The sequence below is a fragment of the Nomia melanderi genome, chromosome 1 (genome assembly GCF_051020985.1).
Source record: "Nomia melanderi isolate GNS246 chromosome 1, iyNomMela1, whole genome shotgun sequence".
In the NCBI taxonomy this organism is placed as follows: Eukaryota; Metazoa; Arthropoda; class Insecta; order Hymenoptera; family Halictidae; genus Nomia; species Nomia melanderi.
Genome location: NC_134999.1, coordinates 35505115 through 35517574, shown reverse-complemented (window position 1 = coordinate 35517574; position 12460 = coordinate 35505115). Strand labels below are relative to the sequence as shown.

The 12460-nt window shown below is 43.4% G+C and overlaps 5 protein-coding genes across 15 annotated transcripts in view; 4 read left to right on the top strand and 1 right to left on the bottom strand.

The window, feature by feature from the left end:
• The window catches only part of LOC116426869 (Cyclin-dependent kinase 4), a 29504-nt gene extending 26194 nt beyond the window's left edge, over positions 1-3310 (top strand). For 7 of the 9 annotated variants that reach the window (XM_031976483.2, XM_031976481.2, XM_031976489.2 and 4 more), the window contains 4 exons: positions 495-1159; positions 1522-1866; positions 1947-2107; positions 2192-3310. In XM_031976483.2, coding sequence (XP_031832343.1) covers positions 515-1159; positions 1522-1866; positions 1947-2107; positions 2192-2411 — 1371 coding nt within the window. In that variant the 5' untranslated portion in view covers positions 495-514 and the 3' untranslated portion in view covers positions 2412-3310. The remainder of the gene's footprint in view (positions 1-494; positions 1160-1521; positions 1867-1946; positions 2108-2191) is intronic. The other 2 variants (XM_076374057.1, XM_031976482.2) reach the window with 1 other exon arrangement.
• A 116-nt stretch (positions 3311-3426) lies between these two features.
• Positions 3427-4645, top strand: HINT1 (histidine triad nucleotide binding protein 1). Its single transcript, XM_031976492.2, has 2 exons — positions 3427-3745; positions 4279-4645. Exons 1-2 carry the CDS (start codon positions 3542-3544, stop codon positions 4546-4548), a joined length of 474 nt encoding a protein of 157 aa, XP_031832352.1. The 5' UTR covers positions 3427-3541; the 3' UTR covers positions 4549-4645.
• On the bottom strand, positions 4643-6173 carry Dhfr (dihydrofolate reductase). The gene is made up of 5 exons (XM_031976491.2): positions 5943-6173; positions 5705-5860; positions 5500-5623; positions 5322-5431; positions 4643-4798 (listed from the first exon to the last, which is right to left on the bottom strand). Exons 1-5 carry the CDS (start codon positions 6023-6025, stop codon positions 4723-4725), a joined length of 549 nt encoding a protein of 182 aa, XP_031832351.1. The 5' UTR covers positions 6026-6173; the 3' UTR covers positions 4643-4722.
• Positions 6174-6756: 583 nt separating this feature from the next.
• Positions 6757-7902, top strand: LOC116426874 (translation machinery-associated protein 7 homolog). 2 transcript variants are annotated; one of them, XM_031976497.2, is made up of 2 exons: positions 6757-6912; positions 7382-7902. In XM_031976497.2, exons 1-2 carry the CDS (start codon positions 6860-6862, stop codon positions 7575-7577), a joined length of 249 nt encoding a protein of 82 aa, XP_031832357.1. In that variant the 5' UTR covers positions 6757-6859; the 3' UTR covers positions 7578-7902. The 2 variants fall into 2 exon arrangements, with proteins under 2 accessions (XP_031832357.1, XP_031832358.1); XM_031976498.2 differs by having other exon boundaries at positions 6827-6995.
• Positions 7903-8038: 136 nt separating this feature from the next.
• Positions 8039-12460, top strand: part of atos (atos homolog atossa) — a 37321-nt gene continuing 32899 nt past the window's right edge. The window contains exon 1 of one of the 2 annotated variants that reach the window (XM_031976473.2): positions 8039-9054. The gene's annotated coding sequence lies outside the window, so the exon portion shown is untranslated. The remainder of the gene's footprint in view (positions 9055-12460) is intronic. The other variant, XM_031976472.2, reaches the window with a different exon arrangement.

Here is a 12460-nt window from a genome sequence, read left to right as displayed (position 1 = left end):
CTGACTTGTACTCGGCCAGGTAGCACGATTTTCGGCTGAGTCGACGACGGCCAGTGCCGCGTCGAAGAAAACAAAGGGCAAGAACCCCGTTAGGGCTGTACAATGGGGCCGTTCTCGCATTTACAAGATATTCCGGGAAGCCTACGACCAAGCAGCGCCATTATACGAACGCAGGTGTCGGTGCAGATGTCGCGCAGCGGACGATGCAGCGGAATCGTTCGCGTAAATTTTAATGAAACCACCGAACTCACCTTTATTTCGTTCGCCGCGAGGATACTTCCCGACGAGTGTGTTAATATTCGATCGCAATTGTCTCTCGGTTCGTGATCCCATCTAGACTCCGCGTAGGTAATTGCTCGAGCCGGCTGTCTTTCCCAGGTTCCATCGCGATCGCACGGAAAATCGACGGAGTAACACGGGCGAAAGATCCTCGCGAATTAATAAACGGAAAATGATGAACACGGTGGAAGATAACACTGGTCTCTTCGTTCCAGGTAGAAGCCGACATGTTGTGATGGCCGGAACGTCCCGACGTCCGAGCTCCGAGCTCGGACCTGACCTGTCGTCGCCGACGCCTCCGAAGAAGTCCAAGTTCTCCGAGGTCTCGATCGGCGATACCTCCGAGAAGGAGCACGAGGTGACCGCCGAGGAACTCGAGAGCGTCGAGAAGTTGGCCAGCTCCGTAGCGGCCTCCCTGTCCGAGAAAACCGTGGAACTGATCCCCGCGGGTACGAGTCCGTTCGAGATCAGCGAGGAATCTCTGGACAGCACGAAACAACTGATCCAGGGCGGTTTAGAGGGTCCGGCTAAAGTGACACCCGGCTCGTCGAAGGAGGGACACTTCGGCAGCTTCGAGACGATCGTGCAGATGAAGTACGGCCAGCAGGAGCACTCTGGCAGCTGCAGCAGGAAGTCGGACACCGATAGCGAAGTGCAGACTCAGACTTCTCTGCGGGGCGGGGACGCGTTGTATCAGGAACTTTCCCTGATCGGTAACGGTGCCTACGGTACCGTTTACAAAGCCAAGGACTTGAACACCGGCCAGGTTGTCGCGCTTAAAAAAGTTAGGGTACCTCTTACAGAAGATGGACTGCCCACCTCTACCTTGAGGGAAATCGCTACGTTGAAACAGCTCGAGAGATTCGAGCATCCGCACATTGTGAGATACTCTTTATTGATGATTCCTCCCTCGTCTCATCTTAATTCTTCTTTGTCTCTGCTCTGTGTCTTCTGAGATTAACCTCTTGCGCTGGAAAGACGTGCCACGCGCGTTTCTGCTTCAAAATGGTCAACGATATCTTTTACACATTGATAATCTTGTTGCATTACGCGTATTGGATTGTTTCGAAATGTATCGCTCTATACAAAATGATTAACGAAATTGTGCACATCTGCGTAAAATAGGCGAAAACAAAATTCTTCGCGCGGGACTGTCGAATCTCTAAATTCATTTCCAGCGCAAGTAACTTTGTATCTTTCTGAACGATTCGATCCTTATCCTGTTTTGTGTCGTGTGCGCAGGTACGATTGTTGGACGTTTGCCAAGGGAATTATCTGCATTTGCCCTCCGCTGACGGGAGATCGGAGAGGCTGAACCGGGGACTCACGTTGTGGCTGGTGTTCGAGCACGTTGAACGGGATCTCGCATCCTACATGTCCTCGTGTCCACGGCCAGGTATCCCGCCTGAACTGGTAAAGCAGATGTCGAAGGAGATACTCAGGGGTGTCGAATTTTTACACAGTCACAGGATCATACACAGGGACTTGAAGCCGCAGAATCTGCTGGTGTCCAGGGAGGGGAGGATAAAGATCGCAGATTTCGGCTTGGCAAAGACCTACGACTTCGAAATGAGACTGACTTCCGTGGTGCGTTAGCCGCAAAATAATCTACTGTCTACCATATTGTATCCCTGCGAAGGAAATTATCGAATTTGTTATTTATTCAGGTCGTGACGCAGTGGTACCGTGCACCTGAAGTACTCCTGGGATGCTCCTATGCGACTCCCGTGGATATTTGGTCCGTAGGCTGCATATTAGCTGAATTGAGCCGCTTGCAACCGTTGTTCCCGGGTACGAGTGAGGGCGATCAGCTCGATAGGATTTTTCAGTAAGTCGATTGACACGATTATTCGCGTTTACCTTTTGGAAAGTGTGTTTGAAGTAAACAACGTGCTTTGTTATCATTCTGCAGAGTAATAGGTACTCCATCGCAAGACGAGTGGCCTGAGAACGTGTCGCTTAGTTGGACTGCATTCCCTTACAGGCAACCGAAGCCTTTAGCAGAAATAATACCTGATCTCAACGAAGATGGTTTAGATTTAATTAAGAGTCTACTCACGTTTGATCCGCACATTCGATTGACTGCAGCCCAGGCACTCAGACACAGGTATTTCGCTGAAGATAGCTCGTGATGATTGTTTCTCGCGTGTGTTTTTATTAGATTCCCGTATACATCGAGTATATCGTATAGTACCGATTATGGATAAAGAGAAACGTTACAGTTACTTTCTTCGTTCCCGCACAATGGAGTAATATAATCTGTTTCGAGTATAAAGCACAGTACGGATATCTTTCTAATTAGAACAGAGCTCGTGAATATTCCGTTCTCGTTTAAGGGATTAAAATTGCAAAATACTTTTGTTGCTGTTTATAAAACCGTCATCATATTTAATTCATACACGCATCGATCGTAATTTCATTGTATTCAGTCGTTACTCTGACGGTGAACAATGCTTCTCCTCGTTCTATTCGAATAGCCGTAGAATTTCCATCGTTAGTTTATTTAGTTGTAGCGTTAGCGATACGTTATTTATTTAGAGTTAAGTAGTACCTCGGTTCGATTTGTTCCCGCGAAAAGTATTGCGTTACCCACTTTTATTTTTCACAGAAACGTAGTTTCCAGCGCGTAGAATCCGCGATTGCAAAATCATTTGTCTCACGATTAAACGGGCGAACCTCGTTAAATTCGCACGAAACATTCGAACCCTATGCCTTAATTTTCTATATTAAACTTATGAGATAAGTGTACCATTAAATAACATTGTTCTCGTAAGACTGGGGTCTATCCAGACCCGTTCAGATCCGTTGGAGGAATACCTAGGATCATTCGCGTATGAAACCAGAAAGTACACTGCCATATGTATGTAATACAAACGGTTAACAGCGTTCAGTGTTGTAACGTTACGTTTCGTACGATGTATAAACCTTTGCTAATAATATTTATATACACTTTAGCATGCAGTTTGTAAGGAAATGTGGAAGACGTTTAAAAAAAGACTGTACAATAAAATAAAGATTTTTTATAGTTTTATATATTGATTATTTTATTCGATGCAATTCGTTCGTTCGATGTACATCTTCGCGAACTAACCTAAAAAGGAATAAGAACAGAGTTCGTACGTCGTTTAAACGACCCGCCATCTTGTCTCCGCCATTGGCTTCTGTACATTGCACCACACGTAATCGTAGATTTAATCAGTCATTAAGAATCTTATGTTTAGTCATGGATATTACAGTGTGAAAAACATTCAGGACACTCAATATGAAATTCCTTCTAAATTTTGCACTAACTTCGTCCAAAAGAATAGCGTGCCTGAACGGCAATCTCGTGCATCACAGTCCATGCTGGAGAAAAATGGCGACCGAGGTGGAAAAAGCACAAACCGCTGCTCCTAGCGGTGACACTATTTTTGGGAAGATACTGCGTAAAGAAATCCCATGTAATTTCATTTACGAGGATGATAAGGTAAGCTCACGGAAACAGCTTAAGATATGGCAGCTTGCAAAACGTACACCTTCCATTTTCCTTGTAAACATCGATACTAGGTTATTTGCCGGCACGTTACAATCGTGCAATGATCATTGGACTGTCTATTTTATATAAATACTGATTGACATAAAAATCTATTTTATATAAATATTGATTTTTATGTGCTGACGCATAGACAGCAATGGTAGGAAGATTTTTTAATTTTGAAACTTTCATCATACTTTCAATGAAGCAAAATTTATTTTATACCTTTCACCAACTTTTTCAAAGTTAATTTATCTCATAAGTTCACTTTGAAAAATGTACTGTATTTATTGAAACTATAGTTTTTACTCAGGTCGTAACTACTACTTTTAATCGTAAACTTTTTGTAGAATACGCATAATTACGCGACTGTGTGAATTCCCTCAAGCAATATCAATAATCATTATCCTCTTACATCACTTATTGCGCCGTTGATAATGCGGCTATGTAATCCATCGCATAAAATTGATTTTATTATGTATTAGTGTGTTGCATTTCAAGACATCAACGGTCAAGCGCCAGTGCATTTCCTGGTGATACCACGAAAACCGATTCCTCAACTTTCCAAGGCCGAGGACGAGGACGAAGCACTTCTGGGTCATTTGATGATAGTCGCTCGCAAGGTCGCCAAGGAGCAAGGCCTCAACGACGGTTTTCGTTTGGTCATTAACGACGGGAAACAGGGCGCACAGTCGGTCTATCATTTGCATCTGCATGTCCTCGGCGGTCGCCAGATGCAATGGCCACCTGGTTAACTAAATTTTACCGCGACTGATCAAACGTTTATGGCGATTGTACCATTTTATTCCAAAGCGTACAGGTTCTGGTTAATAAAATACTAATCGAAGATGAGACTTTGAGAAAAATACTTTTATTCCAAAATATAAACAGTATAAAATCTGAAGTATTTTGCATCCATTGAAATCCGCTTACTTTTTCTCGTATACTTCGTACACGAACTGAATACCGTTCTCTTCTTGTACGCCTTGAGGAACATCTGTATCTCTGAAAACCAGTAAACATATTTAACACTAGGTTTACGGGCATTTATTGTACAGTTTATTCTATTATTCCCGGGGAAGTTGATATTCGTTCATTTAGATTCTGGAAATTGTAGATGTAGAAACAGACAATCAGGATTCGTATTCGTGTAATTGGATCAACGAGAACCGATTGAAACATTTACCAAATAATGTTTATAAAATTCAATCTGCGTCGAATTGACGCGTTCCGTAAACCTAGAGTTAACCAGTTAACTGTGGAATTTAGTTGGGAAAACCTCTCATTCTGCGCGCAATAAGATCAAAGAATTGAGCGTGTACTTATCGAACGCAGGACGAATGCACGTAGAGTATATTTAAGATCAAAGCGAAACAAAGAATTACATGTTTATGTGAAAAAATAAAGAATTCATCGCTGAATGAATTAGTATTTCGTCAAGCTTTACGATCACGTGTATACTCGTCACAATTAACTGGTTAAGCGATACCTTACGAATAAATCAGTCGTCGAACATTGTAAAACTTACTGCTTCAAGACAATGTCGTTAGGAATCGTCGGGAAGAAGGTGTCACACTCGAAATGCTTTCTTACTCGTGTTAAGTATAACCGATGAAAGTAAGGAGATTCCATTGCAGCCTGCAAGTGAAAGGCAGAAGTAAATCGCGATCGGAAAATTCCGCACGATTTCGACTCGCGATACGCACTTTGTACACGGAGCTGCCGCCGATTACCCATATACTTTCGATCTGATCCTTTAGCGGAGGCTGCGAGATAATCTCGATCGCGTGCGGTATACTTTTGCAAAGGATCGCACTGTCCCCGACGTTCCTACGTAATTTTTGTACGGTGTTAATGTAAAATGTCATTTCCTCGAATATTCCTTCTACGCGGAAAAACAATTAGTATTACAAAAACTGCGATGTCAGGACCATGTTTACACGATTTTGTAACGGCCTGTATTTAGTCGGTATGCACTCCCACGTCCTTCGTCCCATCAGAACAACGTTTTTTTTACATCGGTCTGTCGTTTTCGACGTCATGTGCGTGAAGAAGGCCATTTCGCTTCTATATCACAGTGAAACAAGTGGATTAATCACGTGCGAAAGGAAAGGTTTGAGAGAAAATTTAAAATCACAAGTCAGCTTACTTCAATTTCCATGGTAAGGACCCGTTCACGCCGATTCCCATGCCTTCGCAGGCAGCAGCGATTAAATTTAGATGTAAATGCATTCTCTGAACGAGAACACAACGTTCAGCTATCAGAAGATATTCGACCAACTCACATTGACGGGTGTTACGTGTGACGAAGCATGTGACAACGGTTTAATTTGAACGGCGCCCATGGCAGCGCAACCTGGAAAGTCCTTCAACGCCATGTGCAATTACTATACAAGACAAATAAAAATGTCCATGTAACAAGTTGTTAGCGGGAGACTATGAAACGGATGAAGCTTCAATTCTCCTACACTTTTGGGATGTGTATAATTAAACCATATATAGTTTAATATAAACAAGTGTTTTTCAAGTTAGTCTAAAATTCAAGAAAGAAAACATTAATCATGGAAAATTTCTTTTTGCATTTCAGTGTAGTATATAATCTTTCCAATACGATGAATAATTATTGTCATTCTGTGCATACTGTATAATGTATGTTAAAAATTAAACATTCAAAAATTAATACTTTTGACTAGTAGTGACATCCGTGGTAAAACGCTTAAACCGGTAGACAAATGTTACCGATGTGGGTGTTCACGCGGAGTGACTGTGGCGCCATCTTCTATGAAACGCGCAAACTTCGCTGTCTACCAGTTTGAGTGTTTTGCCACGGATGTCGCTACCAGTCGAAAGCGTAGATTTTCAGAAACGGATCATTCTTGCCGCAAGATGATTACATAATATGCAAAATAAAAAAATAAATCATTATGTAGTTATTCTTAAGTTTGTGAGTTAATTTTAGATACATAGTCCGTCTTGTCCCTCGTCGATGATGCAACGTCTGTAGATACGAGTACGGTACTGGACATCAAGTTACCAAACTTTTGGTCGATGGCAGCACTGTGTTGAATGCCGCAGTTGAATGTGGAACAACACAGCTCGTCGCTCGTCCTGTGGAAGCAGTACGTTGAAAATATTAAGATTTAAAATACGATATTTTGAAAGTTGACTGACAATTGCATTCCACTTGTTAGTAACCCACAAGGTAACAGTCTATCCATACTTTTTCCATATCAATTATCGTAAGTACTGAGTGCCAGTAACCCACGTGAATTGTCTTCCATGCGCGGATTTCTACTAGAGATTGGGGTTCTTTAATCAATATTCAATCATTTCGGTTGTGTAACACGTCTCGTTATTCCGTTCGACTAACCGCGTGCATTAATTCGCTTTAGTCTGAGTAATTGTCAGTTTCGTATGTGACAATGCATTTGTAGGTTATGTCTCCGAGAACCGTTGACTTTTCCGGCGGAGGTTGAATTCGAACGTGTTCGAATGAACGCTTTAACTCGAGTACAAATCGTTCGAACAGCAACGGACGTGTGACGTTTGGCTCGTAGATATCGCGTAAAGTGAGGGATGTTCTTTCAGAATGTCTGGTCGCGACGGTGGCAAGAAAAAGCCTCTGAAGGCGCCGAAAAAGGAACCAAAGCATTTGGACGACGACGACTTAGCGTTCAAGCAAAAGCAAAAGGAACAGCAGAAAGCTCTCCAGGAGGCCGCGAAAAAGGCGAGCCAAAGAGGGCCCCTGGTCACGGGCGGCATAAAGAAATCAGGCAAAAAATGATGTACTTAAGACTGACAACAACCGCACGCCCCGTGCGCAATGTGTTTTTTATCGAGACCATGATTTTTGATATAACTAACTAACGTGTCGACCAAAGAACGCCCGAACGGTGTTCTCGTCATCGAGATATGGTAAACCACTTGTAAATAAAATGATCATGTATCAAATCACAGTAGTACACGCATTTAATAGGCATCTACGTCTCTCCGTTCGACGCGGCGATCGAAGAGGGACCCCCGGACGCTCGGGGTTCGTCTGTTTGTACCGTGATCGTTGAAGCGGCGGATGTGATAGCAATAAAAGAGTGTTAAAAAATCAGACGAAACCAACGTGTTCTTTCAAGACTCGCAACGCGGCGTCACCCAACACGACCAACCGGATCGCGGCCCCTAAATCATTACAAGATTCGAGTTTTCCGATTGCTTAAGACTTGTTCTCATTTAACCGTTGAATAACGAAACCGTTACATCAATTAACCTTGACGCGAAAATACTCCGACGATTTCGAGTGTCGCGACGATTCAGTCTGCCGCGAATCCGATCGGTGCGTGTTGCGCAAAGTTTACTGAAAAAATCATGCGGTCCGATAAACCCGACAAATACGTCGCGAACGTCGCACGCTGCCCGATCCTCCCGTGCACCGATTTCTGAATTCAGCCGCAAAACACGCGTCCATTGACGAAACGTGAATTACAGCTGATTGCCATATGATCGCCAGTGCCGACAACCTTCCAACGAAAAATCCCTTCGCCCCGTGCCGTTTTCGTTCCTTCCATTTCGCGTACCCTCGACTCTCCGTGCTCGCATTATCCTCGTACACAACGAATACACTGAAATCATCAAATTCTCCAATTCCCTAAATCTTTAATTACATTATCCACCGTTTACAAAGCGTCGAGGAAGCTTGACAATTCGTTTCCTTCGTTCTTTGTCGCCCGTTCTTTTATTCCCTCTACTGCGAACCACATCATTTTCTTATCGCTAAATCCTCGATTCTGTTCCTTGACAATCGGCAAGCTGTGGTCAGCAATGGCAAGGGCAAGGGAGTCGGCGATACTCGTGATCACGACGTAAAATCGCGTCGGATTCGATGTCGAGGGGCATAAGTCGATCCAGAGTAGACCTTTGTGCAACATTGTAAGAGGGAGCCACGCAGTGTCTTTCTCGGGCGAGCATTGGCAGCCGTGCTGTCCCGCAGAGAGCTGTCACTGGCTGGGTCAGTTGGCAACAGACCTTCGAGGTGGTCGTGAGTGCTTGTGCTGTCGCAGCTCGTGCCCGTCAAACTTCTCTTGTCGGGGTTTCGACGCGGAAAGGACGACCAGCGGAAGGGTTTCGAAGCGGATCGTGACAGAGCAGGGACGAGTCCAGGAGCGCGTCGATAGTTCGGGGAAAAGTATGGGGTCAGTCAGGATCATTTGACCCACGGGAACGACTCCAGGCTCGGTGGATCGTGCTACCTCGTTTGATACTACAAATCGGTGAGACATTCAAATTATTCTCGAATTCTATTTCATCTCGTTGACAACTCGTCCCTCCGCTCCGCTGACAAGAGAGGGGCGAGAGGAAAGTTCGGCTGCTTTTGTCTTTTTCTTCTCCTCTCCCCTCTCTCTCGTCCCTTCTCTCTCTCACTCTCCCTTTTCTCTGTTCCTCTTTCTATCCAGCGTCCATGGCTTTTATACCATGGACGTGTGCACCATCGGCGAACGTACACCACGACTGTTTAAAGTCAGTGTGCCAAACGTATGTGGGCATCGAAGGGTCAACTCTCAGAAGCGTAACTACGTATACTCGCTCCGTATATTAGCCCTTAAGCCAGGGACCTCAGGTAGGCGAGTGGGACAGGTAGAAAGTCGAGTCGAGGGTACGGATAATAAGATACAGAGCTGCTAGTTACGGCCCTGCGAACGGTTTTCCATACCGAAAACTTTCGACAGGTTTTTACTTAGATGTTAGTTATGATTACGATCGTTCGAAGAGAGTTTGAGGAAGCTTCTGTCTTTACCCGAAGGATAACCCGTTTCCCGTGCGGTGGCCACAAAGGGACACCATGTTATTCACCTGCATCACGGTACCATATTGCGTACCTTGTGCTTTTCCCTACGCTTCCACCACCCTCGAAGGGTAGCGCCGTAACCGCTGCGGAGATGATAGAGCGCGATTTCCTGGCCCGACGTCTGTGTGGGTTAACGCGGTCCCCGTACGAACCTATATGCCTATCTCCACGTAGGTGTACTCTGTCGCGAGAGAAGGATCGGCCGAGAGAGACGGCACGCTCGGTTTAATGCGTATATCTTGTCCCCCGCCACGCGTATATGCCTCGTCCGGAGCTTCTCGTTCCGATCTCGTTGTCCCCGCGAGAAGAGAACCCTTTAAGGCCACTCGGCTCTTTAACGGGTCGCGTTATTCCGAACAACGCACCGTTTCCAATTTAAATGTCGCGCTACCGATCGGGTTTCCTCGGGATCAGTATCGGTTCCGCGCGTTCACGCGTACCGGCTGATTTTCGGGAAACCGAACTGCGGATGGAAATTTTCACCGAGGTCAACTTATGTCACTGTGTATACAGAAACTCGGATGTATTGTTATGTAATGTGTTTTAACCCTTTGCACTTGACAGTATCTTTCATTAAGAATATTCGTTACTCTCTGACTGAATGTTAACGATATTTCTCGCGATACAATTGATTGTCTTCTGTAAATTAGAAGACAGCTGTTTTACTTCGATGTTTTATCTGTTGATACAGTACACGAGGTTTAATATTGAATTGAACATTTTAGAAGTTTGCTTTAAATAGATAATGAATTCGAATTGAATTTTATATTTTTCCAATGCTGTGGTGATTTGCGAAGTTTGTAGCTGTGTCTTTATATAAACGAGATTTCTCTACCGGTACGCAATGTGTTGACACTGGAACTACCAGATGGGTCGAAATCACCCGAAATTCTTCGAAAATTATTATAATTGTTGGAAACAATAGATCCTTCGAAGGGAATTGTTTCAGTAATATGAAAATTAAGTTTCGAGCGATGGGAGTCTCGGTAGATGCACTTTTGGGGTTTTTACAAATTTTTGAAAGTCAACTTGACTGCTTGGTGATTCTATTGTTAAGCGTGACGAAGATCTTGACTATTTTTCTGTACAATTATCCTTTTCAGCAGAAGAAATAGCAACAATTATTCACTATTTGCGACTATTACCAACTTAGTTATTAAACATTTCGATTCGACATCGATTATCTTGTATGATTGTTTTCAAGTGATTCAGAAGCGTCGGTCATCGGTGACTAACATGGCATTTAACATGGTAACCACTTCCGCTGTAAATTCGGAGATTTGGCAGTCTGGCACAATAAATTTTTTTATCTATTTTACATTGATACAGAATGCAACAAGATTGTTAATCTATAAAGATATAATTGAGAATTTTCGAACAGAAACGTTTCGACACGCGTGACACGTCTTTCCAGCGCAAGTGGTTAAATGGTTTTATCGGTTAGCCCTTCGCACTCGGAAGTTTTCCACTGGAAATATTCAACATTTCCTAACAAGATACAGACGATATCGTTTGAAAGGATTTTAACGACAATTCACAGATAAGTTAACCCTTTGCGGACGAAGGTTCTTAGAAACATACGAAACCTTCACCAGATGAAGTTCAATTATACATCAGTTACTTAAACAATAGAAACTAGGGAAAGTATGTGCTGATCTCTCGCTGTTCAAACAATTAAATACGAAAGCTTCACCAGATGAAGTTCAATTATACATCAATTGCTTAAACAATAGAAACTAGAGAAAGTATGTGCTGTTCAAACAATTAAATCGGCTGTTTGACACTCAGTTTTCGAAATATGAAAATTTCATCCCCAAATGTCGACATTCGTCAAAGGGTTAAACGAAGCTATCTCGTTTAAACATTTCGCATAGCAATGCAAAGTTTAATTAGAAACACTATCGCAATTTTTCTACATAAAATCCAGTGCTAACCGAGAGTCGCCTCTCGAGTGCAAAGGGTTAACACGTGTAGAACTTACACGGAACTTTTACTTTCCGTTGATTACTTTGTGCGGCTTTAATGCACTTTCTAGAGCGCCGCTGATATAATAGGGTATCACAAATAATTATGGCCACGTGTAATTTCTTCTACGCCGCTGGAAGGGAGGAGATTACAAGGAGGCATTTATTCCAGAGTCCAAACACGTAACGCCAGTGTTTAGAGGTCCGTTTCGAAAAGATCGGACTTCGATACCATCCGCGATACCGTCTGGCATGTCTGCCATTATAGCGTCCAAACATATAATGATTACTTTGCACCGTTAAATCATTTCGCACACCTTGAAGCATCGGTCGTTGCGGACAACGCTATTCCCGTCTCCTCTTTTTGCGGTTGATTCTCGTGTCCCGTGATATTCGTACGAACGATCAGCCTTCGCCGCTATAGAATCGATTCTAGGCTCGTTTTGTCGCGACGGGTTGAGAGAAACAATCGCCGGGACAAGCCTATGACGCATTCGAGTGCACGCGAACGGTTTATATATTACGTATGCACTCTTCTTTTTTAGTTAATACCTTTTCATTCTCCAGCGGAATTAATTCGACTTGTCACTCCAGCATAATTGATCTCATTCCGAGGAACTTCTCCTACACTAGGCATTAACCATTCGCCAGAGGCGACAATTATAATTTCCTTTGATACGGGCAAAACATGAAATTCAATGTTCAGTCTCGTGTATTACAAACCGTAATTAGACGCGAAACATTGGAATAAAATAGTTCCGATTGATTCGTCTATTTCTATTTAACCCCTTGCACTCGAAAATTTTCCACTGGAAATATTTAACGTTTTCCGATAAGATAGTCAACGTTCGTTGAAAGCAATAAGGA